Source organism: Colobus angolensis, unplaced genomic scaffold, assembly GCF_000951035.1.
Source record: "Colobus angolensis palliatus isolate OR3802 unplaced genomic scaffold, Cang.pa_1.0 Scaffold353, whole genome shotgun sequence".
Lineage (NCBI taxonomy): Eukaryota > Metazoa > Chordata > Mammalia > Primates > Cercopithecidae > Colobus > Colobus angolensis.
Genome location: NW_012116855.1, coordinates 1323795 through 1351598, shown reverse-complemented (window position 1 = coordinate 1351598; position 27804 = coordinate 1323795). Strand labels below are relative to the sequence as shown.

The 27804-nt window shown below is 36.3% G+C and overlaps 1 protein-coding gene across 3 annotated transcripts in view; it reads left to right on the top strand.

Moving 5' to 3' along the window:
* Positions 1 to 27804, top strand: part of ALCAM (activated leukocyte cell adhesion molecule) — a 215790-nt gene that overhangs the window by 158466 nt on the left and 29520 nt on the right. For all 3 annotated transcript variants that reach the window (XM_011952958.1, XM_011952957.1, XM_011952956.1), the window contains exons 3-11: positions 3169 to 3388; positions 10848 to 10912; positions 12738 to 12825; positions 13795 to 13977; positions 19479 to 19606; positions 21159 to 21291; positions 24758 to 24870; positions 27202 to 27337; positions 27446 to 27579. In XM_011952958.1, the coding sequence (XP_011808348.1) occupies positions 3169 to 3388; positions 10848 to 10912; positions 12738 to 12825; positions 13795 to 13977; positions 19479 to 19606; positions 21159 to 21291; positions 24758 to 24870; positions 27202 to 27337; positions 27446 to 27579 (1200 nt within the window). The remainder of the gene's footprint in view (positions 1 to 3168; positions 3389 to 10847; positions 10913 to 12737; positions 12826 to 13794; positions 13978 to 19478; positions 19607 to 21158; positions 21292 to 24757; positions 24871 to 27201; positions 27338 to 27445; positions 27580 to 27804) is intronic.

The window sequence follows — 27804 nt, the reverse complement described above, 5'->3', positions numbered from 1 at the left end:
TAAAGCAAATAAACCCATAGTTCTTAGAATGTATTAGTCTGAAAGATTCCACCTTACATGTTAGAGGCAAAGAAAAAGGCAGAGTTCCAGAATGAAATCAGTGGATTATAGGACTGAACTCAGTGGAGGATGGCAACCTTTCTTCGTTTGCTCATGTTCTATTTGACGTGGTTATTGCAGAGATAAGATAGATCAGTAGATAGAGCCCTTAGACAGTATTTCAGAATTAATCATCAGTATTACAAGCTTGATTCTGACATTTAGCCTTAAAAATGTGTTGATATATAACACATTTTTATATATAACACATTTTATAAAAGGTCCTTTTTGTATTTAACAATGTTGATTTTTTCCCATATTTCTTTCAGATAGCAAAATCAAATTTTCTCAGGTATGAAGGCACAAATGAGTCTGGAAATGGAGGGTAGAGATCCTGGTAGGGAGATGTGGAATGACTATGTAACTTTGACTAATAAAATATCTCGATTTAATTAATGAATATTAATGCAAAATGTTTGTGTGGTACAATGTCCCAGTGCTGGACCACAGGAGACTCACGACAATCTGCAAGCTTCAAGTAGATTGTGTCCCTGGACACAATAGCAAAATTTCCCTAGCTCCTTGAAATGTTAAAAGGTATTTGCAAAGGAAAAGAATTTGATGGTCAAATACTTTACAAAAAGTTTGTTGCACCACTTCTCAGAGCCTTTCATACATAAAATGCATTAAGAATTGTCTGAGGGCCATAGTTTGATTCATTTTCTTAGGTTTGACCACAGAACTTTTTTCCTCAGATATCTCCAAGAACAAACATTCTGCAGAACACACTCTAAGAAATGTGCTTAAGCTTGCACTCAAGGGGTGGTTTAACACAGCCTTTTAAAATATAGGTTCTGAAATCAGCAGGTTCCACAATGTACTCACTGTGAGATTCTGGGCAGATGAATTAATCCCTATTTTTTCATCCATAAAATGAGATAAAAATATCTTCCCCGTAGTGTTGTTGTAAGATTACCTGAAGAAATTGATATCAAAATACTTACCTAGTACTTGCCGTGTAGTAATCATTCAACAAAGTGAACTCATGTCTGTGATGCTGCAGAATCCTAACCATACTATGCTCATGTGAGTGGGAAATGAAAGGAAAGGAAAGGAAAGGAAAGTGCTAAGGCAGCACAGCATTTCTCTGTAGCCTCCTTCTATTTAGTATCCAGCTCACTCGAGGTAACTTTGAACTATTTCCGGTTTCCTATAAATGTGGAAATTTGACGTTAAGGCCTCTGAGGACAGAGTCTACTAGTGCCCTCAAAATTCCAAGTGCCCAGGAGACTACCACATAATGCACTTACTCAATCAAATTTGCTGCCAAAATAAATGGAGTCAGGTGATGGCAAACTTTTATGATCATAGAAAATTCTAACTATAACGCAGGGAGTAGCATTCACTCAGGGAGTGGGGTTCACCTAAACTGAACTGGCACAGTGGCACTGGAAATCAAACAATCATGGCAATTTTCACATTCTTAGTTAAGCAAAAGACTTCAGCAATACACTGAGATACATTTGAGGCACTATATGCTCTAAAGTCAATCTTGATTTGCAGAAATAGCATATATGCTCTAATTTAATGTAGCCACCTAAAAGACAAAAGAAAGTTTTGGAAAAATTAGCCGAAGTAAACAGAGAAGAAATGACCTGATTTCTCCTGGATCATATTGTAAATTCCCTATGAATGGAGATCATAGCTCCCTGTCCACTCCTCCCAGCCCTACTCCTGAAACCTCCTCACCATTATCTGTCATAGTGCCTGGTGCAGAAGAGGGATTGAAGGCTATCAAGAGTGGTGCAGTGTAACCATAATAAGACCAAGCTCTAAGTTCAAATTTTTGCTCTGCTAAGATTTCCCAGCCAAGACCTTGGGAAGTTATTTAACCAAACTCAGCCTCCATCGTCAAGTCTGTAGATGAGGCTAATATTTAAGTTTAACTTATAAGGCTGTTATGAATATTAAACTAATTACTGCATAGAAAGCCCAAAGAAAACATCTGCCATATAGTTAAGTGCTCAAAAATTAGTAACTGTTGTTTATTGCCTAAGGGAATGAATAAGGTAGTGGTCTAATATACTTTGCATAATGAAGGAATGACTTAAGGTGAGGATTTGCATTGTAAACCTGTGATAAATCTAAAAGAGTTAAGAAGAATGTTATCGACGTATTCAGATATTTAAGCAAATAAAACTTTTGGACTCCAATATTAACTTAGTAATTGATATTATTAATTCTTAAGACTTAATCCTCCTTGGAATCTTAAAATTTCTCATGGACTATAACATATATCACATTTAATTTTCTCAAAGGTCTTGTGTGGTACATAAAGGAGGGATTGCCCCTGATTTTTGATTAAATTGCTTATTAGATGAGAGAATTTTTGCGTGACCAGAGGAAGAAATGCATTATATGCCTTGTTGTGTGTGCCGAGTAGATCTTATTTTGGTGATTAAGTTTTGTATGAAAGCCTTTTGAGCTCATTGTTAAGATTCAGCAAAGCTATGGGTTGTGTTAGTTAATCTGATTCATTCCTTAATGGACATAATTATTTTACAAGGGTAAATACTATTTCTCCATCAAGATTGGTTAAACTATTCTATGTATAAAGGTCAGCTACAACAGTTTTGGTTAGAGGTGTGGACATTTAAAATATGTGGATTAAAGTAAAGAAGATTCCAAAGATAATTGCCCAAAATATCCCAACTAGTATTTGCAGCTCAAGTGTATGCCTGCCGTGATGGTTATCTGAACATCATTTTGTACCTTTGTTTGCATTTATCTATGTTTTATTTTATATTAAACATATACAGCCCATGTAAGTTTCAAAACAGTTACTAGTTCTATCCTCTCAGTGAAAAAAAAAATCTCAGATTCCTAGAGCTGTACCCTTTCATTTTTACTCATATAAATTGATACCTGTAAAAGATCTTACAGCTCTCTGTTATGAAGAATTTTCTGTAATCAAATATTTACGTGAGAATTGTATACAAAATTATTCTTCGTAGACAAAAAATATAGATATTGGTAGAATATGGCCAAGGAAATGTTGTTATTTTGAATGTAATCCTGAAACATCTGAATATGCTTGTGTTTAAAATGTATTATTATTTTAATTTTTAGGAAAAGCCCGATGGCTCCCCTGTATTTATTGCCTTCAGGTCCTCTACAAAGAAAAGTGTGCAGTACGACGATGTACCAGAATACAAAGACAGATTGAGCCTCTCAGAAAACTACACTTTGTCTATAAGTAATGCAAGGATCAGTGATGAAAAGAGATTTGTGTGCATGCTAGTAACTGAGGACAACGTGTTTGAAGCACCTACAATAGTCAAGGTGTTCAGTAAGTAGTCTGCAGCAGTGTCACTGCTAAGTGGGATCGATGGCCAGTACCAGACCATGTTCTTTAGAAAGAAGACTGAACTCTCTGTAGTGTCTCTATAGCAGTTATCTATATAAGGGGACTTAAGGAGATCTTCATTCTGCTCGTGTATAATATCAGCAAGGAAAACAAAGAGTATGAAATTCAAATAGGAGATTTGCAGTGAGGAACTAAAATGATATTCTCTGTTGCTTTGTCATGTAAAAATGTCATGAACTATGATATGAAATACTACTACTGATAACTAGCACGTGATCTTAACTTTTACCGACATGTACAAATAAGTGTTGTGTGATACATACATAGATATATGATACATGTATAATCATGTATATCATGCATACATACACATGTATTTGGCTGAACCATATGAAATTGCCATTTTGACATATAACATAAAATATAAGCAAATTCAAACTACATTTTAACAGAGATCTAAATTTTCCATTTATATATATCCACATATATAAGTATCCTATATAGCCATATAAACATTTTATATATTATATATATTAGAGATATAGATACATTTCCATCCTGACCTTTATTGATTAGTTATTGATTTAGATTTCAAAAAGTATTCACTCGGTTTAGAAAATTGTCCTAAAATTTCAAAAACTCACCACAACCTGAATGCTTATGTGGGATACACCAAGGAGAGAAAGTAGAGTAGGGATGGAAGAAGAGAAAATTGTAGAAGAAACTTGGAATAATTATAGTCACTATGACAAAATTACTTTGCATAATGATAGCATATAGTTAATGTTATTGTGCAAACAGCTGTGCAAATGAATGACTTGAGAAGTTATAATTAAAGCATTTCATCTTTTAAAACTCAAATTAAAAGTCCCACCTCTGTTACTTCACAATATTTTAGACACTACAGGGAAAGAAACAGGTCTCAAAAGTTTCAGAATGCCAGTCTTTCAGTCTTTTTTAATTAGGGAAGAAGGTTTCACTTTACAACTTTTCCCCCTCTGCTTTCTGATAACTTGACAGCACCTAGAAATTATTAAAATAAATAGGGAAGAAAGAAACCCAGAGGGCCTTCCAACTGCAGCAAGTAACTATGGATTTTTCCTGTTTCTCTTGTAATAGCCTACGCAACTAAGTAGGTCTGTCCCTCAAGTATTTATATGGACTTCAAAGCTCCTCTGGGCTTATGATGCAGATTCAAAGCATGCTTATACTATCAAAGGAAACCTTTGTTCCCCAGAAGAACCTTGTAAAAGCATATTACATGTTTCAGTTAATTACCTTTCAGCTTAGAAGGCACTTTCCAGAAACCATCCACGCTTCTCGATCGTTTTATGAATCAAACTAAGTACCAAGTGTTTGCAGTCGTGCTCGTTTCCATAAAACATCCCAAATAGTCTGCATCCTACATTTGCCAGTGGCCCATGTATTTTTTTTTTCTTTTCTTCTATTTCACTTTCACGTTATTAGAAAGATGAATAGTGCACTGCTCAGGACACTTTTCTAAAGCGAGTAATCAAAAAGTTTTTGGTGAAAGTTATAATGTCATAATATAACCAGTCATCAAAAATGGACCACAGTAGGTACAGAGGTTAAGTCGCAGCACTCTAATGATTATGTGTATTAATTTGTCATTGTCAGGTTTCATTTTTAAGGTGTTAAAATTTTCCTACATCGAGATGGTAGTATACAAGGGAGTTGAGAAAATTCAGTTGGTTTCATTTGGAAGAATTGTTTGTGACAGTTATCAAAACATTTTTTTTTAAAAAAAAAAACATTAAGCTATTCTTCATATGCAAGAAATCATACCTATAAATCAGCCCAAATCTGATTTTTTCAGAAATCTGAAAAAATATCAGTTGGCCTAAGTCAATAAATTTATAAGCTGATTTGGAATACAGGGAATTTCTATAATTGTGAAAACAAACTCACACCCCACCTACCGCCAGCACCCGCCTACTCCCTTCTCTTTTTGATGTTGTTGAAAACAAAGTGATTCTCAGAAACAGAATTTGCATTCCAGGATGTGGGCCAGGGAGAATTTACATAGACAAGTTACACACTCTTGAAAATGGTGTTTTATACTAGAAATCGTGAGACCCTCCAAATCCAGTAAAATGAACAGCAGAACTTACTATAAAGACAGTGTTTACAAAAAGTATATAGGGGCTTCGGTTTTGTTTTGTTTTGTTTTGTTTTGTTTTCATTGAATTTACTTTGGGCCACTTTCTGTGAAGCAAAAAAGTAGCTGTGACAGAGAGACTTTCATTCTCTGCATGTATATATTGCAGTCACTTAAGAGTTACTAAGCCCATCAATCAGTCCTCTGTTTCCCTCTGTTGAATCACCTAGCAACGTGCACCGTGTACCATAGAATCAAGTGTGGTTAATGGAGCCAGTCTCAGATCAGGCTGCTGCTGATTGCCATCCTCATATGAGAGCTAAGTCAAAATGTTTTTATTCAAACTAGAGCCCCTGGCGAATGACCTTACTATCTTTAATGTAGGTTTGCTTGTTTAATTTTAAGCTATTCCTCATATGCAAGAAACCATACCTATAAATCAGCCCAAATCCAAATAAGTGGCTTCCTTAGTCTCCACTAATCAGCTTTTTTCTTTTAGTTGAATGGCATCAAAATCAAACTGTGTTTTTATTTAGTGCACATTTGAGGTTAATAAAACCATTCAGAAGCAAGTGTCAACCTTTAAAGGTGCCCAAAGATTCATTCTAGTGCTTGTGAAAAATGTCTAGAAGTCAAATGGGTACCCAGAGAGCCAGAAGGCTGTTGGTGGTGAGATGGAGCAGTCACTGAGCAGGTCACCAGGAGACCTTACTTTATGAGATCTGCTGCCAATTTCTGACTTTGGGCAAGTCACCTCCCCAGTCTGGGGCTAAGATTCACTCCTCATCAGTAAAATGAATACTTTGGATGAGATGAGAAGTTTTCCCATTCTGCTGCTAGGATCTTCAGGAGTTAATGAAGACAGCTGAGGAAAGTGAGGAACTATTTCTACCTGATGAATGAGACTTCGATCTAGTCAACATTTCAAAGTTTTTCATGATAATTTGTTCATAGAAAAAAAAAGGGAGGAGTGGCTCCAGCTCTAAAAAAAATTTGAAAGCCACACCCCATGCTAATTGCAAGTGTAGTCTACTCTGGTGGTTCTCTGTGGTATTGGCGACGCGGAGTCAGCTCTGTGGTACATATGGACCGGGTCTTATGATGATGGGCCGGGTTTAGTGACTTCACACAGAGGTATTTCAGAACTTTTATTTGGATTCCTCCCATTTGAATACTGTTCCGACTGCTTTATCAGAAGTAAGTGTCTTTGCTTTCACCCTCCTCCTAAAAGTCATTCAACTTAAAAGTAAAATTTTGGGGGGTGTCGGGGGGCGATGACGCAGAAAATGGTCTCTTTAACAATGAGATCTACACCAGATATTTCATTTCGATTATTTAAATATAAAAGATAACTTTTGCCCACAGTAGTTTGCTTGAAGTACTTCATGATTTATGAGGGGTGATTGCTGACAAAGTACTGGGAGGAGCAGTTTTGAGTCAACAACAACCATTTACATCTGCCTTCACTTGCTCTCCTCTCTTATTAAATTGAGCTATCCTATGTGTGGGTTTTTACAGTAATACTAGAACACTGCGGGTGATACAGAGCAGTTGTGCCTTCTTCACTACATTCTCACCTTGCTATGAGCTGGCTGGATGCCAAAAAATACACATTTTAGTACTATGCTGATTTTTAGAATCTCTGAAGGCTAATGTTCATAGCTCTTACTAGCAATAGTCTGGTTATCAGAACAAAAAGAGCTATCTATTTCAGTATATTTCTTTCTGACCACTCCCCAGCCCCTTACCACAATTTCTTTCTTCTCCAGCTATAAAATCTCCTGTATAACTCTGCAGATGATGTAAAACAAAAAGAAGTAGAGGGAAAAGTAAGGGCACTATTTATGAAATGTTTTAATTGGCACTAAATATTACATGTAGCTTAACTTTTCACTATATACGATCAGCCCTTAATGGATATTAGTGAGAGCCCTACAATTTATTTGGTTGAAAGCCACTATCCATAGCAAGTTAACACAGGAACAGAAAACCAAATACTGCATGTTATCACTTGTAAGTGGGAGCTAAGTGATGAGAACACATGGACACATAAAGAAGAACAACACACACTGGGGCCTTTCAGAGGAAGAAGGGTAGGAAGAAGAAGAGGATCAGGAAAAATAACTAATAGGTACTACTAGACTTAATGCCTAGGTGATGAAATAGTCTGTACAACAAACCCCCATGACACAACTTTATCTATGTAACAAACCTGCATTTGTACCCCCGAGCTTAAAACAAAAGTATTAAAAAAAGAAATCATTTGAGACTTAGCATTATATATCATTGCCAAGATATTGGCACATACTACATGTTGCCATGAATATCAGCTGCCTCCGTCTCTAACACACACATCTGTGTGTGCACGCACACACACACACACACCTTGTAAACTATCAGATTCAGAATCAACATTGTAAGATATTTTTAATCTCTCTATTCTATAATTTTAAACTACTATAGTGTGACCCTATTGTAGCTTCTAACTACTTAAGATAGCCAGGTCAGCAAAAAAAAGAAAATAAACAAAGGCATGGTTTTTCCATTTGATAAATATTCAGTTGAGTGATTTAGAGAAACTCAGTCAAGAAGATTCAGAAGCAAAATTTGGCTTCAATCATTACACTTGACTAAATTACTTTAATGATGCAAGTAAATTTGTAGCATTGCTTTTCCTTTCAATTATGTACTTGGTTATGAATCCTTGAGTCATGTTAAGACATAATTCACATAGACTATTTTTTAACACTTTGGAATCAATATGCAATTTTGCTAAAATAGTACATGTCCTCTTTTATGGTCCTCCAACTAATAGCCATCAATTGTTACAACCTAATGTAAAAGAAAATTACATTCAAGATACATAGTTAATATAGAGGGCTCGAAACAAACATTTAAGGAGAAAATAACTCAGGAAAATGAAATAAGTATTACCATTACATTCACAATACTCACTGTGACCCTCTTTTCCAAATAGAGAGATGAATCATAATGTAAACAGGATTAAACTTTAAACATCCTTTCATCAGGTTTCCTTAGGTTTGCTGCAGTTTCATTTCATTGAAAAAAATGAGGAATTTTATAAAGCATTTATGGCAAGAAAACACATATGACCAAGCGTAAAGGACCAAAGATCGAAATACAAAGTGTTTATGATTATGGGTGCATTGATAAAACATCACAGGGTTTATAAAGCAAAGTAAAGGTATACATTTTCTATTAGAGAAAGAGTATGTGCTCAACAGTCTTGATATTTTACTTTGGTGAACTGGAACGTAGTGAAACTTGGCAAAGCGACCTACCAAATCTGTGTATTTAGAACCTAAATTTATGGGGAGAATTGCTGAATATCACCACTTATTCCAGGGATAATACTCTTGAAGGAGAAACTAAGAACGTCTTTACCTTTTTTCATTCATTTTGATTCTTGATTAGCCACATAAATTAACCGCATATTTTACATCTATTGAGCTCTCAGAGAGGGTGTCACTAAATAACTGATTTCAGTTTCCAGAAAACTTTGACTGACTTACACCCCAAGAATTTTATTTTTGTTTAAAGATTTCAGATGCATCCTTCTCTCAAATGTATTAGATATATTTGCCTTTTTAAGACATGGATTCCAAATAAGAGTCAGTGTTTCATCAATAACTTACAGTTGCAATTATGAACATTAATAACATTCTACTAGAATAGCGATAATGACAAGGTTTACTCTGATGTGAAAGACTTTAACCCCCACACAATATGTTTCCCAGAAACTGCTGTCTATTTTGAGAAGCTTTTTTTCTTGATCAACTTTTTATCATTTTATGGTCACCATCCTACCACTCAGGTCGTCAGGTGTCACTTCCAGTTTGTGTTAACGTTAATCGCCTCTGTTGTGTCTATTTTTCTAGATTTATTTTTTCTATTGTTCTGTTCTGTTTATGTTTTGTTCCCAATCAGTGTACTTGGAAACTAGAAATCATCACTGTGAATATTTCTAGAATTAATAGTTAAGTAGGCCCTCTTATAAAGTACATGAGTTTAACACATGGGAGGATTTATTATTTTTGTTCATTATTCTAATATCTAATATAAAACATATATATGAGGGGAAATTAACTCTAGATATTAACCTAAAGAAGGTTATATTTGTTTCTCATACAGTCTAAAGATATTCATTTTGCTACCCCAGAGACATTTTGTCATTTTCCTTGTTTTCTATAATGATCTGGGGAGGTAACATGTCTAATAACTGAATTACAAATGGAATAATAATTATACAAAAGCCAATTTAGTTTGGTAATCAAAATTAAAAGTATTAGTTGGTAAACAATAAGACTATAAAAGAAAAAGTAGCTGATGGTTTAAATACATTTGTTTATAAGAAAATAAAATAATTTTGGTCCATGAGACTCACAAAAATCAGTGACAATGAGGCAATATATTTTTTGTGTAAACGAATTGTTGGAGCTATTTAAAAAGCGCAAAATCCATCATTGATAGAAAATAGCAGCTAAGAATAAAATAACTTAAAATCAGTTTAAGTAATAAATTGTTGCTGCAACTTTTAATCAATTACTCCTGAAGTTTTTATTAAAATTTATGTTTCTTAGAACTTCCTATATTTAAAATGTTTTTGTCCATCATCTCAGGTTCCACATTTGAAAGATTTTCTCACATTTACAGTTTCATATTGTGACTTGGCTTAAGAGGTAAAGTTAGAGATATTTCAGAAATTTGGGTTTATAAATTCCTTCACTTGCTTTCTATTTCCCATGATTTTAGAACAGTGTTTCTCAAACTTTATGGTGACTGAGAATCCCCTAGAAACTTGTTTAAAACGTAGAGTTATGGGATTTTGTTTTTCAGGAATTCTGATTCAGTAGGCCAAATAGGGCTCAGAAATCTGAATTTTAAACAAGTCCCTTTGTGATTCTGGTTCATGTAAATGTCTTCACTGAATGAGCTGGAAGTTACTGATAAGTAAGAAGTGCTTATGGTACTCAATTAGAGACAATATATCCTATATAGGATATATCCTATTCCCTGTTTCACTATCAAATCCATATTCACTATTTTTAAAGCATTCAGAAAGCATTATTGATATTTTATTCAAAGGAATTACAAGCACTGAAAATAATATTTAAGATAGTAAATATTTGAAAGGGATAGGCCTATAGATTCCCTAAGTCCAGACTGTATAACGAAATCTATTTTTATTCTGTTGCCTATTCTTCTGTATTGAGTAAATGAATTGTTTCTGCTGTAAATCAAATCACAGAAGTCCCATTTTTCTTACATGTGTACTTAAAATCTTTCTCTGCTTAACTTTAGAGCAACCATCTAAACCTGAAATTGTAAGCAAAGCACTGTTTCTCGAAACAGAGCAGCTAAAAAAGGTAAGAATTGGTTTTGATTAATACCTTTATTTAGCCCAGTGTTGTAAGTGCCTTCTTCTGACCTTACATTCCAGGACAAATGAGATAGGCTTTGCTCTTGTGGAGATGACAATGTTGCAGCTACCAATCAGAAATTATGCACAGGGCACAGAGGGTACAACACGCTCACAGTCTCAAGTGACCAAGGGGACATCAAGGAAGGTGGGGTCATTTCTGAAAAGAGGAGTCATTCTCGTTTGAATTAATGGATTAATAGAAAGATGAAGCCAATTGGCGTGATTCATGCCTGTAAGCCCAGCAGTTTGGGAGGCTACGGTGGGAGGATCACTTGAGCCCAGGAATTCGAGACCAGCCTGGGCAGCATGGCAAGACCTTGTTTATAAAAAATATTGAAAAGTTAGCTGGGCATGGTGGTCCCAGCTGCTTGGTAGGATGATGTGGGAGGATTGCTTGAGCCTAAGAGGTCAAAACTGCAGTGAGCCTTGTGGGCACCATTGCATTCCATTGTGGGTGACAGAGCAAGACCCTGTGTAGAAAAAATATAGAGAGACAATGATGAAAGTTGAGTAGATTTTCACCAAGCCAAAGGTAGAAAGGGCTTTCCAACAATATGAAATAATAGGATGTGAAAGAGAACGGTGTGTTTGGGAAACAGCAAGTTTTGGCATTGATGAAACTGGGTGCCAAGACAGAAAGCAAGAAAGGATTGAAAGAGATCAATCTGGAGAGGCAAAGGAAAGCTGGATCATGACAAATCTTACATACTAAATAGTGAGTTTGGACTTTATTCTATTGGCAAATTAAACTATTGAAAGATTGAAGTAAAGAGGTGAGATCAGATTTGAACAACGCATTAGCAGATGTGTGAAGGGAAGCAGTATTAAAGTGGGGGACAAATTTGGAGTTCCATATTGAATAATAATCTAACGAAAATACCAAAGTTTTCCTTTGCTGGGAGGTGGAAACCCAAGTCCTACATTCTTTTTTTTTTTTTGAGACGGAGTCTTGCTCTGTCGCCCGGGCTGGAGTGCAGTGGCCGGATCTCAGTTCACTGCAAGCTCCGCCTCCCGGGTTTACGCCATTCTCCTGCCTCAGCCTCCCGAGTAGCTGGGACTACAGGCGCCCGCCACCTCGCCCGGCTAGTTTTTTTTTTGTATTTTTAGTAGAGACGGGGTTTCACCGTGTTAGCCAGGATGGTCTCGATCTCCTGACCTCGTGATCCGCCCGTCTCAGCCTCCCAAAGTGCTGGGATTACAGGCTTGAGCCACCGCGCCCGGCCGTCCTACATTCTTTGCATCAGATTAAATTTTACTGCATCAAATTATTTGATGAATACCAAATATTAAAGTTAAAATACATTTAAAGAAAGTGACGGGAATTATAGAGCATGATAATATATATCGCCTTGAAATATATGTAGTATGAAACTGGAGAGGCAGCCCCATTTTAACACCAAATTATTCTTCCATATGAAGATGTATGATTCATGGTAACAGTCAATGTTAATAGAGTAATGTTATTTGGTTAATGTTAAAAATGAATAGTGTCAAAATGAATTTGGCAATGCTTTCAAATGAATGTGATTTTATAATAGTGACACCATCTATTGCACATTTAAAAAGGGTCAAAACTATATTTTCAAATACAACTGCTCAAAATGTCTTAAAAAGACGTCGTTTTTATACCAGAGAGCATATATTCAGTCTTTTGTCAGTATTGGAAAAGAAACCTTTGGAATAACTCTGCATTGCCTGAGTTTGTGGAGTTTCCAAATTGACAGCCCTTGATTGAACTGAGGTAGTAATATTGCCTTTTTATTTTGCAGTTGGGTGACTGTATTTCAGAAGACAGTTATCCAGATGGCAACATCACATGGTACAGGAACGGAAAAGTGCTACATCCCCTTGAAGGAGGTGGGTATGAGGGCAGGGGGACAGGGAGTACATTCAGAGGACCTGTTCCGACTTTCTTTTTTCTACGTATTCTTTAAGCCAGTGGTCTCCAACCTTTTTGGCACCAGGAACTGGTTTCATGGAAGACAATTTTTCTTTGAATCGGGGTGGGGGGATGGTTTCAGGATGATTTACAGGCATTACATTTATTGTGTACTTTATTTCTATTATTATTACATTGTGATATAAAATGAAATAATTATACAACTCACCATGATGTAGAATCAGTGAGAGCCCTCAGCTTGTTTTTCTGGAACCAGACAGTCCCATCTAGGGGTGATGGGAGGCAGTGACAGATCATCAGGTGTCAGATTCTCATAACAAGTATGCATCCTAGATCCCTCATATGCGCAGTTCACAACAGGATTTGCATTCCTGTAAGAACCTAATTCCACAGCTGATCTGACAGGAGGAGCTCAGGCAGTAATGTGAGCCATGGGGAGTGGCTCTAAATACAAAAGAAGCTTCTTGTGGTTGCCCACCACTCACCTCCTGCTGTGTGGACCAGTACCAGTCCTGGGGCCTGGAGACCCCCACTTTAAAATATTCAGGATCTAAATATGTTGCCCTCTTTTGAGCTGTGACTCTTATGCTCTGTTACTTTAAGTATGTACTAAATTAATACGTGATTTTTTAAACACCATTTTCAGCCCTTGTACAGAAGAATCAAGAGCAGAGAAAATCATTTCTGTGTATGGCACGACTAGAAGTTAATTAAAGTGAGTGGGAAATAGGATTCCAGGATTCTATTTCTGTGTCTCTGATTCACGGTTTTGAAACGACATCTAACCTCACTACATGTCAATTTTCTCTCCTGCTAAATAGAGTTAGAAGGAAAAAAAACACTTTTCAAAGGTGTGGTGCTGTTTCGTTTAGGATTGTGATTGTCAGATGAAAGACCCTATCATCAGTGTTCTTTATTTTCTTCAGCGGTGGTCATAATTTTTAAAAAGGAAATGGACCCAGTGACTCAGCTCTATACCATGACTTCCACCCTGGAGTACAAGACAACCAAGGCTGACATACAAATGCCATTCACCTGCTCTGTGACATATTATGGACCATCTGGCCAGAAAACAGTTCATTCTGAACAGGCAGTATTTGATATTTACTGTAAGTAATTCAATATATAATTATGTTATTTAATGTATTAGAAATAATATTCAAATGCTATTAATCTTTGAGGTCCCAATCCAATTACTCTTTGAATTCTGCTTCCAATCCGTACCCCAAATTGATGGCACCCAAATAATCTCTTCCTCTTTAGGACATCATAGCATGAATAAACATTTATCCATCCTATAATATCTTTCACTCTCTACTTTTTATCTATAAGTGTCTCTTCTGAATTCCACTATACACTAAATTCCTTAAAGATAAGATTTCTAACTGATCATTTTCTGGATGAATGACAGACAAATACAGACTTATGACTGACTGGCTTTCTAAATAAGAGATTACCATTTTAATGAAGAAATTTATTTTAATAATGAGATCAATTGCATAAGTTCGATAGGGTGTTGTAATACAAGACATTTTACTTAACCAAGTCATGTATTTGAAACAGAGTATTTGTCTACAAAGGAATCTTTATGGTCATCTGTTTTAACTTCATTATTTTAGTTAGTAAAGTGAGGCACAGAGTCTTGCCCTAAATTAGCTGTAGATATTAGAATAGAATCTTTTTCTCCATTGCTGTGCTTTCCTTGTAAGATAGGTGCCAAGATAATCTAATGATTGGGAGCAAAAATGCTAGCAGTCTAGTCCCAGCATTATCAATTACCATTTCTTGAAAAGCAGCTTAACTACTCTACATCTCAGTTTTCTTATTTTGAAATGAGAAAAATATAATACCTAACTGATAGAGTTGTTATAGAGAGTAAGTGAAATCACAAATCAAAAATAACATACTACATCACACATTAAATTGTCATTATTAAGTACTTCATTATTATTACTATATGGTCATTATCAGAATATAAACATAGAGCTGAAGATATTTGGGGGGAAGGCCGGGCGCGGTGGCTTACGCCTATAATCCCAGCACTTTGGGAGGCCAAGGTGGGCGGATCACGAGGTCAGGAGATCAAGACCATCCTGGCTAACATGGTGAAACCCCGTCTCTACTAAAAATACAAAAAATTAGCCAGGCGAGGTGGCAGGCGCCTGTAGTCCCAGCTACTTGGGAGGCTGAGGCAGGAGAATGGCGTGAACCCAGGAGGCAGAGCTTGCAGTGAGCCGAGATCGCGCCACTGCACTCCAACCTGGGCGACAGACCGAGACTCTGTCTAAAAAAAAAACATATTTGGGGGGAAAATGCAATAAATGATTTTCTCCTTATTATTATTAATTTATCTAAAATTTTTGTGGTACTGGCATGTGTTCTAGAGTAACCTAGCTCTTCTACATCTATTTTAGAGAAAAGCCAGGAATGCCTGCTGAGCCTTTTGATAGTATCACCTCACCTACATTTCTTTTTTGGGTTCCCTAGGGCACAATATCTTACACGGGAACAAAGGTGAAATTCTTCCAAAGTTGCCCTAATATTAAAAGGTAGTTTTGCCTTAAACTTGGGAAATAAGTTTCAACTTGATTTAAATCCGAGAAATTAGTATATAATTATGTATAGCTTATCTAAAATCAAACCTTTTTTTTTTTTTTTAGGTGAAGGCAGAATTCTTTCTTTCTTATTTTCTTTTTTTTTTTTTTTGTGAGATGTAGTCTCACCCTGTCGCCCAGGCTGGAGTGCAGTGGCTCAGTCTTGGCTCACTCCAACCTCCACTTCTTGAGTTCAAGTGATTCTCCTGCCTCAGCCTCCCAAGTAACTGGGATTACAAGCGCGTGCCACCACACCCTGCTCATTTTTGTATTTTTAGTAGAGGTGGAGTTCCACCATCATGGCCAGGCTGGTCTTGAACTCCTGACCTCAGGTGATCTGCCCACCTCAGCCTTCCAAAGTACTGAGATTACAGGTGTGAGCCACCATGCCCGGCCCAGAATTCTTTCTGTTAGAAATATCCAATTGGAAATGAACCATATTGGTGTAAGTGTAGGTGTACAAGACAGGAGAGACCATCAAGATAAGTAATAAGAATTGGGAAACTGGCTTCAGAAGGAACAGAAATATCTGTGAGTGTGAGGCATACAGAGTTGGGTAGACAGAGAAATCCTTGAATGGATGCGAAGAAAATGATTTTATCATGCTGGCTGTGTAAGGTGCACTTGGCATGGCTTTTAAGAAGCCACAGTGTACGCAGTGCTGGGCTTCATGGTGAAAATGCGAAGCACGAAGAAGCAGTTTAAGACAGTCCTCGCATTCAAGGAGTGTACTACTCCAATAGAGAAGCAAAACACCTACATCAGAAGGAAATTGCCAATGCAAGATTGTAAGGGTAAAAGCCTCAGGAACTCAGTATTAAGAGTCTTGAAGGCTCAGGTGCCCGAGGACAGTGGTTCTCAAACTGTAGTGTGCATCAGAAAAACATGAAGGACTTGTTAGAGCACAGATTACTGCACTCTGGCCTTGAGTTTCTGATTTAGTGGGTATAGGAAAGTGCTTGACACTCTGCATTTGTAACAAATTCACCGATGGTGCTAATGCTGCTGATCTGAGGACTACAAGTGAAGAACCACTGCTCTAGGAAGACTTCAGAGAACAGAAGGAGAGTGCTAAATGGAAAGGAGAGACGACTCCATTTCAAGAAAAAAAAAAAAATTGGCAAATTCATATTGAGAAAGCTTGAGAAAAATGTACCAGTCCACTCCTTTCTTACCCTATTCAATCAGTAATGAGGTTTTAGAGAATCTAGCTCTTTAATCTTTGTTTTTATCTGATTTCTGCCTTCTGACACTGCTTACGTTTATGCCACCATTCCTCATTGCCTGTATTTCTACAATGGATTTCAAAGTAGTATTTTTCCAATGAATTGCAAAATAGTATTTATCTTGTCTGCCCACCATTCTCTGTTCACCCCCAAATAAACTGCCCTCCAAACTAAGGCCAGAAATATTTTTCTAAAACACAAATGTGATAAAAACTTCTCAGTGACTCCCCAGAGCTCTCAGATTAATATCCTTCCCCCTCCCCGCACTGCAGTATGCCTTGAGTTCGTTTTAGCCATGGTCCTCTGTAGTGCTCAGCCCTCATCACTGCCTGTATCCACTGTGGTCTGTTCTACTTTCCAGATTCCTTCTGTAGAGTAATACTTACATGGCCATGCATATGCTGTCATCTTCCCACCTTTATCATTTAGCAAACACCCATTTATGTGTCAAAACCCACCTCCGGGGTCAGTTCCTCCAGGAAGCTTCCTAATCTCCTGTATCAATGGCTACCAGGATCCCTATGCTTGTGTCACATGCAGGTTTTATGTGGTCATACTCTTAATTATTAAGTTTGGTATACTTACAAATAAAGGAAACGTTCATTGAGGCAGGGTTTTAAACTTTATAATTCCAGCACTTAAGGTTTGCACAAAGTAAATGCCAAACAAATGAATAAATGAAGGACTGTAGGATAAATAAATACATGAAAAGAAAATTTCAGTAGACAGTGTTAGTTATTTTGTAGGGGTTTATGTAGCAGAGTAAGAGATAAGACTCTCACTTGAGCTGGGTTCAAGTCAAATTGTGGATACCAGGCTAAGGAATTTTTATTTTTAATCTTTATATATTGGGAATGTGTAACAGATTTTGAGTATCATTGTAATATTCAAAGCGCTACTTCAGAAAACTGATATAGAGGAAATATACATGAAAGGATCAAAAGGAAGGAGACTCTAGGTGAGGAACCAAGTGAAATTTGATGGCATTGCTTCAGGTGTAGGTTAATTAGGACATGGACTAGGGAAGTGTAAATGAGAATAGAAAGGGAGAATCAGACCCAAAATATATTGTAAAGTATTAATCATCAAGACATGGTGACTGAATGGATAAGAGAGGGCAAAGGAGAAAGCCAGAGTAATGGGCAAAATGCTGATTTACTAATGGGCAGAGTAAAATTCAAAGTTGGGGCAAAGGCAGAGCAAGGGATCATTAATTTTGAGGTAAGCATGTTAGTGGACATGCAGAGAGTTACTGTCAAAATGCAAATGTGTCACATTAACCCTTTGATGACTCTCTAATACAAAGCGGAGCCTGTTGAAAAGGGAACACAGAGAAGTGGAGTTTTAAAATAGAGAAAGAAGTCGGAGATGGCCATCCCTGGCTGTTCTGTTGTGTCAGTCTTGATCAGAGATGTGCCACAATGACATGCCACAGGCCAAACCTGAGCACTAGTCAGAGAAAGGCCAAGTAAGAAAGCAAGAGAGGCCCAGAAACAGAAGGTCAGCAGTGCACCAAAACCAAATTGTATTCACTTTTCAACCTCACCGGGAACTGCTGGTTAGGAAACTACTTCAGGCAAATCCAGAAAAACAAATAAGAAGTATATTAAATCAATCACCATTTAACCTCAGAATACACTGGACAAATATTCAGAGATGCCCAAGCATAGAGAAAAGGCAAAGAAGCAATCTGTAACAACCTTCTATAACAACCCTTTAAGTTTTTTATCTGCACTTTATTTATAGAAAGGTAAATAAATGACCGCAAGACATAGAACAAAGCCTCCAAAAGTATAAGTTACTCATTTCACTTGTTAGCTAATAAAAAAAGAATAGGTTTTTATAGATAATTTTTAGTGTCACCAGTTTGGAAATATAGACACATGCCTCAATAATTATTAAGTCTTGTGGAAAACATTCTGTAAAACATACCTTGGCATTATATGATTTCAAAATTTATTATTCACTGTATTATCCAGCAATATAACAAATGGATACGTTAGTGGATCATTTCTAACTGCCAGCACCACTTCATTTTATTTCCTGTTTGCTAGATATGGTTCACTGTATCCAGCATTCAATTTCATTAGCATTCTACTATTGAGCAGTAGCCTGTGCTGAAGCATACCCTTTAGCCCTATTTTCTCCATAAATATGACCGAAATGGAATGAAAGTTGCATCTTGGCTCCAATGAACAGGACAAAATTATAATACATTTATAGTCCTGTCAATTGTGTCAAGGGTCTCCCTCAGTTCGTAGGATTCATCTTTTTTTAAGCAGATCTTCTCTCCTGCATGCAGGAAATCCTTGTTGGTATTGTTTAACTCATGTCTCCTCTTTTTATTTCATATGAAGTATTATTATGCAATATGAGTACAGTGGTATCTAATAGCTTCAGCTGCTTGCTAGCTGAATTTTGTCCTTCCAAACTGTATGATTCGTATAATATATAATTAAATTCCCTATAATAAAGCCATGCAGTTTGATTGTTCCTATGGTCTTTTATACATAAAATAATTACCACCATTCCTTCCTCAGTTAAAGACATCTTGCTAAGAAGAAATTGATTTTGATGTAACAGGGTTTCTTTGTAGTTTGCCCTAACTAAGATTAGTACTTGTATAGCAAGTAGCTATTAGCTTCAATCCTTCTATAAAAAGGTATATTTAAGCAATTACCATTACTAGCTTCTTGAGAAAATTATGTATAATTTAGTCATTTACATCGTATGCACAGAGTAATGCGGTACTTGACAAAAATGGTTAACTTGTGTCTGAAACTCTTACAGATCCTACAGAGCAGGTGACAATACAAGTGCTGCCACCAAAAACTGCCATCAAAGAAGGGGATAACATCACTCTTAAATGCTTAGGAAATGGCAATCCTCCCCCAGAGGAGTTTTTGTTTTACTTACCAGTAAGTGCTTAAGTATTACTTGAGTTGAATGACTATTAATTTATCCTGTTGTTTGACTTCCGGCTGACATGAAGAATTGTTCTTACATGGATAGATGAAGTGAGAAAAAATGTTACTGCTGGGGACAAGAGACACGACCTATAAAATTTCATGTGGAAGCTTTTTCTGCACCTGCCAGTGTTCTTGCCTTTTTTCTCAATGCTGAGAGAGTTCAAGGACAAAGAGAAAAAAAAAAGTCAACCACAGGAAACCATAATTGCAGAAACTTAAAATTTAATTATCCAAATAAACTGTAAGAATCTGCTCTTCAGAAGCAGATAACTACAAAATGAAAACTGAAGACAGTGAATGAACTGATGTGGATTCTAAATCTGCCCACAACATTGCCCTGAACACACCTCTAACCCTCTGAAGTAGGGATAGTTCTGTTGCACGTTATATTTAGGATAATGCTATGGCTCTTTTTTTTGTCATTATGTATAATCTTGAAATGCCATTTCCTCAACTTTTTTCCATATCATAGTTGAAGGAAATTATATGCATAGAGGACACTTTGGAAAATTCCTCTTCGATGTGCTCTGCATGTCATAAGGATCTGGAAACAGACAAGGAGAGAGCTCTGTCTGAGGATGCCTGCTTGCACTCCTGTAGCTTTGTGTTTGACATCACTTTCGCATTGAGGGAAGCCATATGCAACCCAATGTTACATTTACTGCAGGGATGTGCTTACAAATTTCATCTACCACAGTATTCATTAGTACTTAAGAATATCATTCACTACATTATTCAGAAGACTAGTATAAGTAATTTCTTTATGCTGACAGAAAACTTTGTTTCTCCTGATAAATTAATTGCTGTTTTTATTTCATTTGCAAAGGAAAATTTAAAACTAATTCGGTTTCCGCTTTGGCTATCAGGGATGACAGAGCCAAATTTGTGTCTCAGTTTTTGCAATAATATCTGCTGAATATCTTTCTTTGTTAACATATATTATTCCTACATCATCTGTATTTTTTCCTAGTCTTAATTTCTTAATTTCTTTTCTTTTTCTTTTGTCATTTTTTCCCTCTCTTCTCTCTCCTCCTTTCCCCTTTCTTTCTCATTCTTCTCATTTTGTCCTTTCTTTTTTACTTTCCTTCCTTCCTTCTTTCTTTCCTTCCTTTTGTTTTTTTTCTTTTAATCTGGATATATGGCGTATTTCCTTTTAAGCTGCCTCAAATATTTTTGTCAAATTACATAAGGCATAAATATAAAAATAAAACATTGGACTTTTTAAAAATGCACTTGAAACTCGAGCAAAAGCCATGCTGTCAATAAAATAAATGTCATCAATAGAAAATAAATCAGCTCTCAAATTCCTTAGACCCAAAATATTAATTATTTGCCCAGGAATCAGATGTTGGTAACACAAACTGTACTATTTTTGTGTGATCAATGAAACACATTCCCTTTTTTTATCTTACCTGATAAAATGCTATCTTCATCAAGAAATACAACTGTTCTCATTGTAGCGATCAAGTATAATCATCTGACATTTTGCCTCTATCAAAAGGGACAGCCCGAAGGAATAAGAAGCTCAAATACTTACACACTGACAGATGTGAGGCGCAATGCAACAGGAGACTACAAGTGCTCCCTGATAGACAAAAAAAGCACGATTGCTTCAGCAGCCATCACAGTGCACTGTAAGTCACTTACTTCTTCAGCAGCAGCTTCACTTCAAAGGCTTCTAATAGCTTAATGTAGCTATCTTTTCAAATAAACTGCAGGTATGTCTTTCTTAAATAACTTGGTTGCAATAGATGCAGTAGAGAGAGCATCAGGATGAGCTCAACTTTGGTCCAGATTTGCACTGCAATATTGAAACCTTGCATGGCTCTGATAACCGCAACATTTGGCAGTGGTACATCTCCATCTTCTTTCTAAGTGTCTTCAACTTGTGGTGTCAATAAACAATATTCATATGGACCTTAAAGAAACAACTCTGCATATTTTAAGAGAACATTTCCATGTTCTTGAAGTACACCAGCTTTGCAGTTGACCAAGCATTATCATTTGTGTTACAGAATAAATTTAACACCCAAACTCAGTCAATACAAAGTTACTATAGACTCAGTTTTGGGAACAGGAAGTAGAGATCATTAGAAGTTATTTATTGGCTAAATGTACTCTACATAAAGGGACAGGAAATTTCTGGAAACAGAACTTCTTGAAAATCACTGTGGACATAACTTTTTAACTTTTAATTTGCTTTTGATCTCCAAATACTCCAAAAGTTATATTTGCCTCGGTGCAACAGAAAAAAACATACATAAATACCAGACACTTAACTTGAGTTCTTTATGTTCTAATTCATGACAATCCATATTATTGGTGTACCTGATGAATCATGGAAGCAGTAAACTGATTCATACCACACCCTGGTAACACTAGAATTCAGAGTGCTTTGAGCAAATGTCAGTCTTCCTTGGAGGTATAGTACAAACTTCCTAACAAGTCCTTTGCACTCAACAGTACCATTAATAAGGTTTCCTCTAGACATTATCCACTACAATCCCACTGAGTATAAAAAGACTTTAGAAATTGTCTTTAGTACATAGTCCTAACTCTTTCATTTGACTCATAATACTTTAAAAACATGTGGGATATGAGCTAAAATTTTGAGAGAGATACAGGGGGGTGCATTGGGGAATAAAGCAACCAGATGGTTGCTTCTGATTGTCTGATGTTGGGAGTGCTCCCTTGGGAGCCCTGTAAAAACAGTGGACTGTTATGCTCACAGCTGGGCCATTTCTCCATTTGCTCCTTGCTTATGTTGCTTGGGTTTGAATGTGTCTACCACCAGGGGCTAGTTACAGAGAAAGCAGTAGCCTCCAGTATAACAATATTATCCAGTCCTGTTCCATAAAAATAAAATAAAATAATGAAGAGAGAGAATATAGCCAGCAGATAGAACCACATGTGGAATAGCTCTCTATTATCATTGTTCATGATGTCTTTGGGCCAATAATCAATAATCTAGTGCCTTAGAGATGGTATAACGTGCTTATTTTTAAGAGATGCAAGGTACACAGGTCTCTAAAAGAAGAGGGCTCCTGTTTGTTTACTTGTAGATAAGGCAGAGAAGGATAGGTAGCAGACTGACAAAGCAAAAGACTTGGTTGCAGCCATATAGTGCCTACGTGTTTAGCTGTGATGGGGAAAAATTAAACAAAAGTGTGTAAAAGTTTAATTGGATTTTAGTGCATTTAATTAGATTTAAATGCATCTTGGTTTCAACAGGTAAACTCTAACATTGGGTTTTAACTCTATTGCTGACTCTATTGCTCCTCAAAAGCTGAAAAAAAGTATTTCAAGTAAATCAACATCTGATTCTAAATTATATGGAAACATAAAAATCCTATTTTTACCCACTTATCTTTGATTGCTTGCTTATTTTCCAGAAACAAGATTTGTTTCCTTTTCAAACATGTCTAAAGGAAGTGTGGGTAGAGAAGCATCAACCCATTCTTGCACATGTTTGCAGAATAGAGTGCTCATCAAGTCTCACAGTCTACAAATTCCTAGCTGCTGATGAAAGTTACTATTTCCCTGCCAATATATGCACACATAGAGTCTTCATCAGAGCTTACAAAGTCCATCATTGTCCTGTAAAATTGTTTATCTCCTCTCTGGAAAATTAGCTATCCAGCTAACAAAAACTTCCAACTCATCCAGAATAAAATTTTTATCTAAATACAATTCACCCAAATATTCTGAGGAAACTCCACTTTTCTACATGATGGTACATGGTTTAATATTAATGAGAAACTGAGAAAGCATGCTCCTTCCCTTCATTCATTCAACAGTAGTGTTTGAGAGTCTACCATGTGTCAGGCACTATGGCTATATCAGTGACAAACCAAGTCACAATCACTACCCTCATGGTGCTTTCAGTCTGATAGAGACGAACTTTAAAAATGATGTTGCAATCAACAAATTGCAATTATAACATGTAAAATCAAGGAGAAACGCGGAGTGTAATGGCAAGTCTTCATACTGTGGAACAAAGACACAACTCCCAGTGTGGCAAGCATGGTCCTCTTCAGTCTAGTCTCAATGAACTATATGAGTTTAACTTCCATGAGTTGTCACCACTTATACCCAATTACTCACCATTACAAAATCTGCCAAGTTCTGTCATCTTTTTGCCTTTTCTTCTGTGACCAAAGTTTTCCTTACATCTTCCCCTATCAAAGTCCTTCTCAACCATTTGAGGCCACGAACATATACTGTTCGCTTTACAAAGCCTTTATTACTGCTTTGAAACCCAGTTTGGCTCTATTCTCTATACTTCCATTAAGTCTTCGTCTGTACCTCTGTTTCTAGCCTGCCTTTCATCTTTCAACAAATATTTCTTGAACTCCAAATCAGTGTGAGGTTTGCTACTAGGTGTTGATTTCATGGGCTGTGTGTTATAGTTAGCATAGTACCTCTACCTCATTGACTTGTAAGCTCATTATTTATCTCTGCATCTCTCATCAGTGCTTGGGACATAGTAGCTGTACAATAAATACTTGCTCAATTGAGTTGGAATTTTCTTATACAGATCAGACTATGACAGTAAAATGTTTATAAAAATTGTTTTCCATCAACTGGATGAGAAATGGAATCGCATTTTTTAAAAATATCTGCTGCTATAGTCAAGTCTCTCTAAAGAAACACAACTACTATCTCATGGTTTTTCGATTTATCACCTGCTGTCTAAAGATGCTTGATTTTCCAACATTTATGCCTTACCATCTCTTTATGTAATATTTACCTAGTCATCATCTTTCTTTATTTTCTTCCAGAAGAGACTTAAGATTTGTTTTCTTCAGGTGATAGACCCAAGGGGAATATTTATGTCCCCTCAAAATATCAATCATGTTAACTGTAAATAAATGGATAATCAATTAGATTGACCATTCTCTTGTCTAAACTAGTCTCAAAGCTGGCTTGAAAAACTAGGCTAATCATGCTATAGTCCAGTTATTTCAGTCCTATAAATCAGTTCTGAATGTTCAAGTGCAGTTTGAAGAAATGTATTTTCTTTCATCTTTTCTTCTCCAAAATATTTTGACTATTTTACATTTCAGAGTTAGCATTTTGAACAGATTTTCTGCTTCACAGATTTGGATTTGTCCTTAAACCCAAGTGGAGAAGTGACCAGACAGATTGGTGATGCCCTACCCGTGTCATGCACAATATCCGCTAGCAGGAATGCAACTGTAGTATGGATGAAAGTAAGTAATATTTTTGGTACCCCCCCTGCTGTTTGAATTGATTTATTTTTAGGTTTCTTATGCACTTTATATTGTATTCAAGTAGATACATTCATGGATGTGTTTATATACCAGCTCGCTCTCTCTCTCTGTGTTTCTGATAAGATAAATAAAATAACAGTAAAATTTTAGAGGTGCTCATCAATAGGGTAACATCCATAATTGGTGTTCTGAAACTTAGTTTGGGGTGTTATGTCAATTATGTGTATATACTAATTATACACACACACCACACACATGTGTGCACATACAAACATAGTTATATACCATAGGGCTTAACAATTTACAGTGTGTTTTTGCCCACATTATCCTTATGTGATATTTACAACAATCCTGTGAAATACAAGGATTATTATTTTCCCACATTATTCATATAAAGAAATTGAAGGAAAAGAAATCAGAAAGCTCATAACTGACAGAGACTCAAGGCCAGGCCTTACTGAGTATAAAGACTATGCTTTGATAAGACACCTTTTTTGTCTCTCTGCTGCTGAGACCATTCTTAAATTTCTGAAAACAGATTCCACTGGATCAAGAACTCCTAGAAAGGAATCCCTTTTATCCCTGAGCTAGAGTAGAATACCTGGAACATACTAGGAGTTAATTCAGTATTTCCCGAACAAGTGCTTATACTCCTGTAATTGCCTGAAATGTAGGCCATTGGCTATCCTTTTAGAATAAGGAAGTGTGACTGATAATTGGCGATCTGAGACAAGGTTATCACCAAAAGAAAAGGTTGTGTGTGATCCCTCCACTTAAACCCTTGGCCAGTATATCCAAACTCCCAGTGCATTTGTTACCAGAGCATGACATGTGACAAGAACCCTTACCCCGTGGGTTCAGAAAACACACATACCATTTGAAATAGGACTTGACAAGAATTACCTTTATAAGAAACTGTGGAGAAATATTTTTTCTAGAGTTTCTTTTTAATGGGAATATATTAATGAAATTATTTTGTATTGCTTTACTGCCTGCCTTTTGATCCCTTTTAGCACTCGATCCTCTGTTACTTGTTGTGTTACTCTGTGAGCTCAGTTTCTTATTTTACTCTCTTTCAGCCACAGCCTCATCACAACTTGTTCACTAAAATAAAGTGCCACTTCCTATGCTGCAATCTAGCATGATATGGATACATAATCAGTGATCACAAGGCTAGACAAGTTCTAAGCAACTAGACTAATTCATAATCATTTGAACACTCATTGCGTATTTTACTATAGGACTAGAGAAACTAAGTTTACTGTGGCTTACACTGTTTTTACATCAACTGCAATCACTGTTATGAATTAACTGTCATGAACAGCTCATGTATTCAAAATAGTGATGATCAGTATTCCCTGATTATTGGTTAGTTAATGGGGAGAGGGAAAAAATATCCTAATGGACAAAGACCACATAATCTTAGGATCGTGCCTAGTTGCCTGCTCAGGAGCATTTCAATTCCTGACATAATGGGATTATTTTCTGTATATCAGGCAATTTTTTAAAATTAAATGTTACATTTACTTTGTTCATAGAAATTGGAATAAAAGCACTGTAGAGGGCATCGCATGGTGAGCGGGCAAGAGCGTTCCAGCTCAGATCTCTATTCCTCTTCTAATAAAGCCACCAGTCTTATCATAAGGGCCTCACTATGATAACCTTATCTAATCATAATTACCTTTTGATGGCCCCCACCTCCAAACATTATCAACATGTGATTTTGGTGGATTAAGTTTTCCACACGAAATTTGGGAAACACATTCAAACAGTAATACTCTATAATAGGTCCCCTGTATTGATAACTGTATCAACAGTTTATGTGTTTGATAAGTGTATGAAATGACTTTTTTGCATGTATGCTCATCATTGATTAGGTACCGCAAGTCTCCATGTCCGTCAATCCTGTATCACCTACACGTACTATAAGGAGTAGGTACTATAAACTGAAAACTCCCCTTAATGTAAGCACAATATATTATTTGTATAATTAAGTCCTCAAAACAATTTAATTATGGTATATTATTACCCCACTTCACAAACAATGAAAACTGATTCTGAAACGTTTATGAACGCCTTCCAAATTACAAATTCAGTAAATGAAAGAGCCTGAAATAAAAATCTGACATTTCTGACTCTAAAACTACAAAAGGAAAAGGAAATCTATTTTGAAAGCATCTGAAGTTAAGAAAAAGAAGTTTGCATTTTTATTATTCCCAGAAGAATCGTTTTAGGCTTAATTATTATCTAATAAATACATTGAGAGTTTTAATTCTGCCACATGAGGTAATTTACTTTTTATTTAATCAGGATAACATCAGGCTTCGATCTAGCCCATCATTTTCTAGTCTTCATTATCAGGATGCTGGAAACTATGTCTGCGAAACTGCTCTGCAGGAGGTTGAAGGACTAAAGAAAAGAGAGTCATTGACTCTCATTGTAGAAGGTAATAAAATACTTGGGCACTAACTCAAAGTATTCTTTGAGAATTTTATACCTGGTTTCTTTTATGATCTCAGTTCAACATCTTATTTTAATTGTAATGATATTTTAGGCAAACCTCAAATAAAAATGACAAAGAAAACTGATCCCAGTGGACTATCTAAAACAATAATCTGCCATGTGGAAGGTTTTCCAAAGCCAGCCATTCAATGGACAATTACTGGCAGTGGAAGCGTCATAAACCAAGCAAGTATTTGTCTTCTTGTTGTATGCTGCACTTTGTCCAATTTTTTTTTTTTTTTCTTCACGAGTCTACGCTGTAGGTTGGTTTGTTATCACATAAAATTTGCAGTGTATAGGTTGGTTTGTTACCACATAAAATTTGCAGTTCATTCTCAGAGGAAGCTTTTGCTAACTTCTTAATTTTCCCAAAGGAAGAACATGGCTCAAAGAGAAATTTTATCCCAGGGC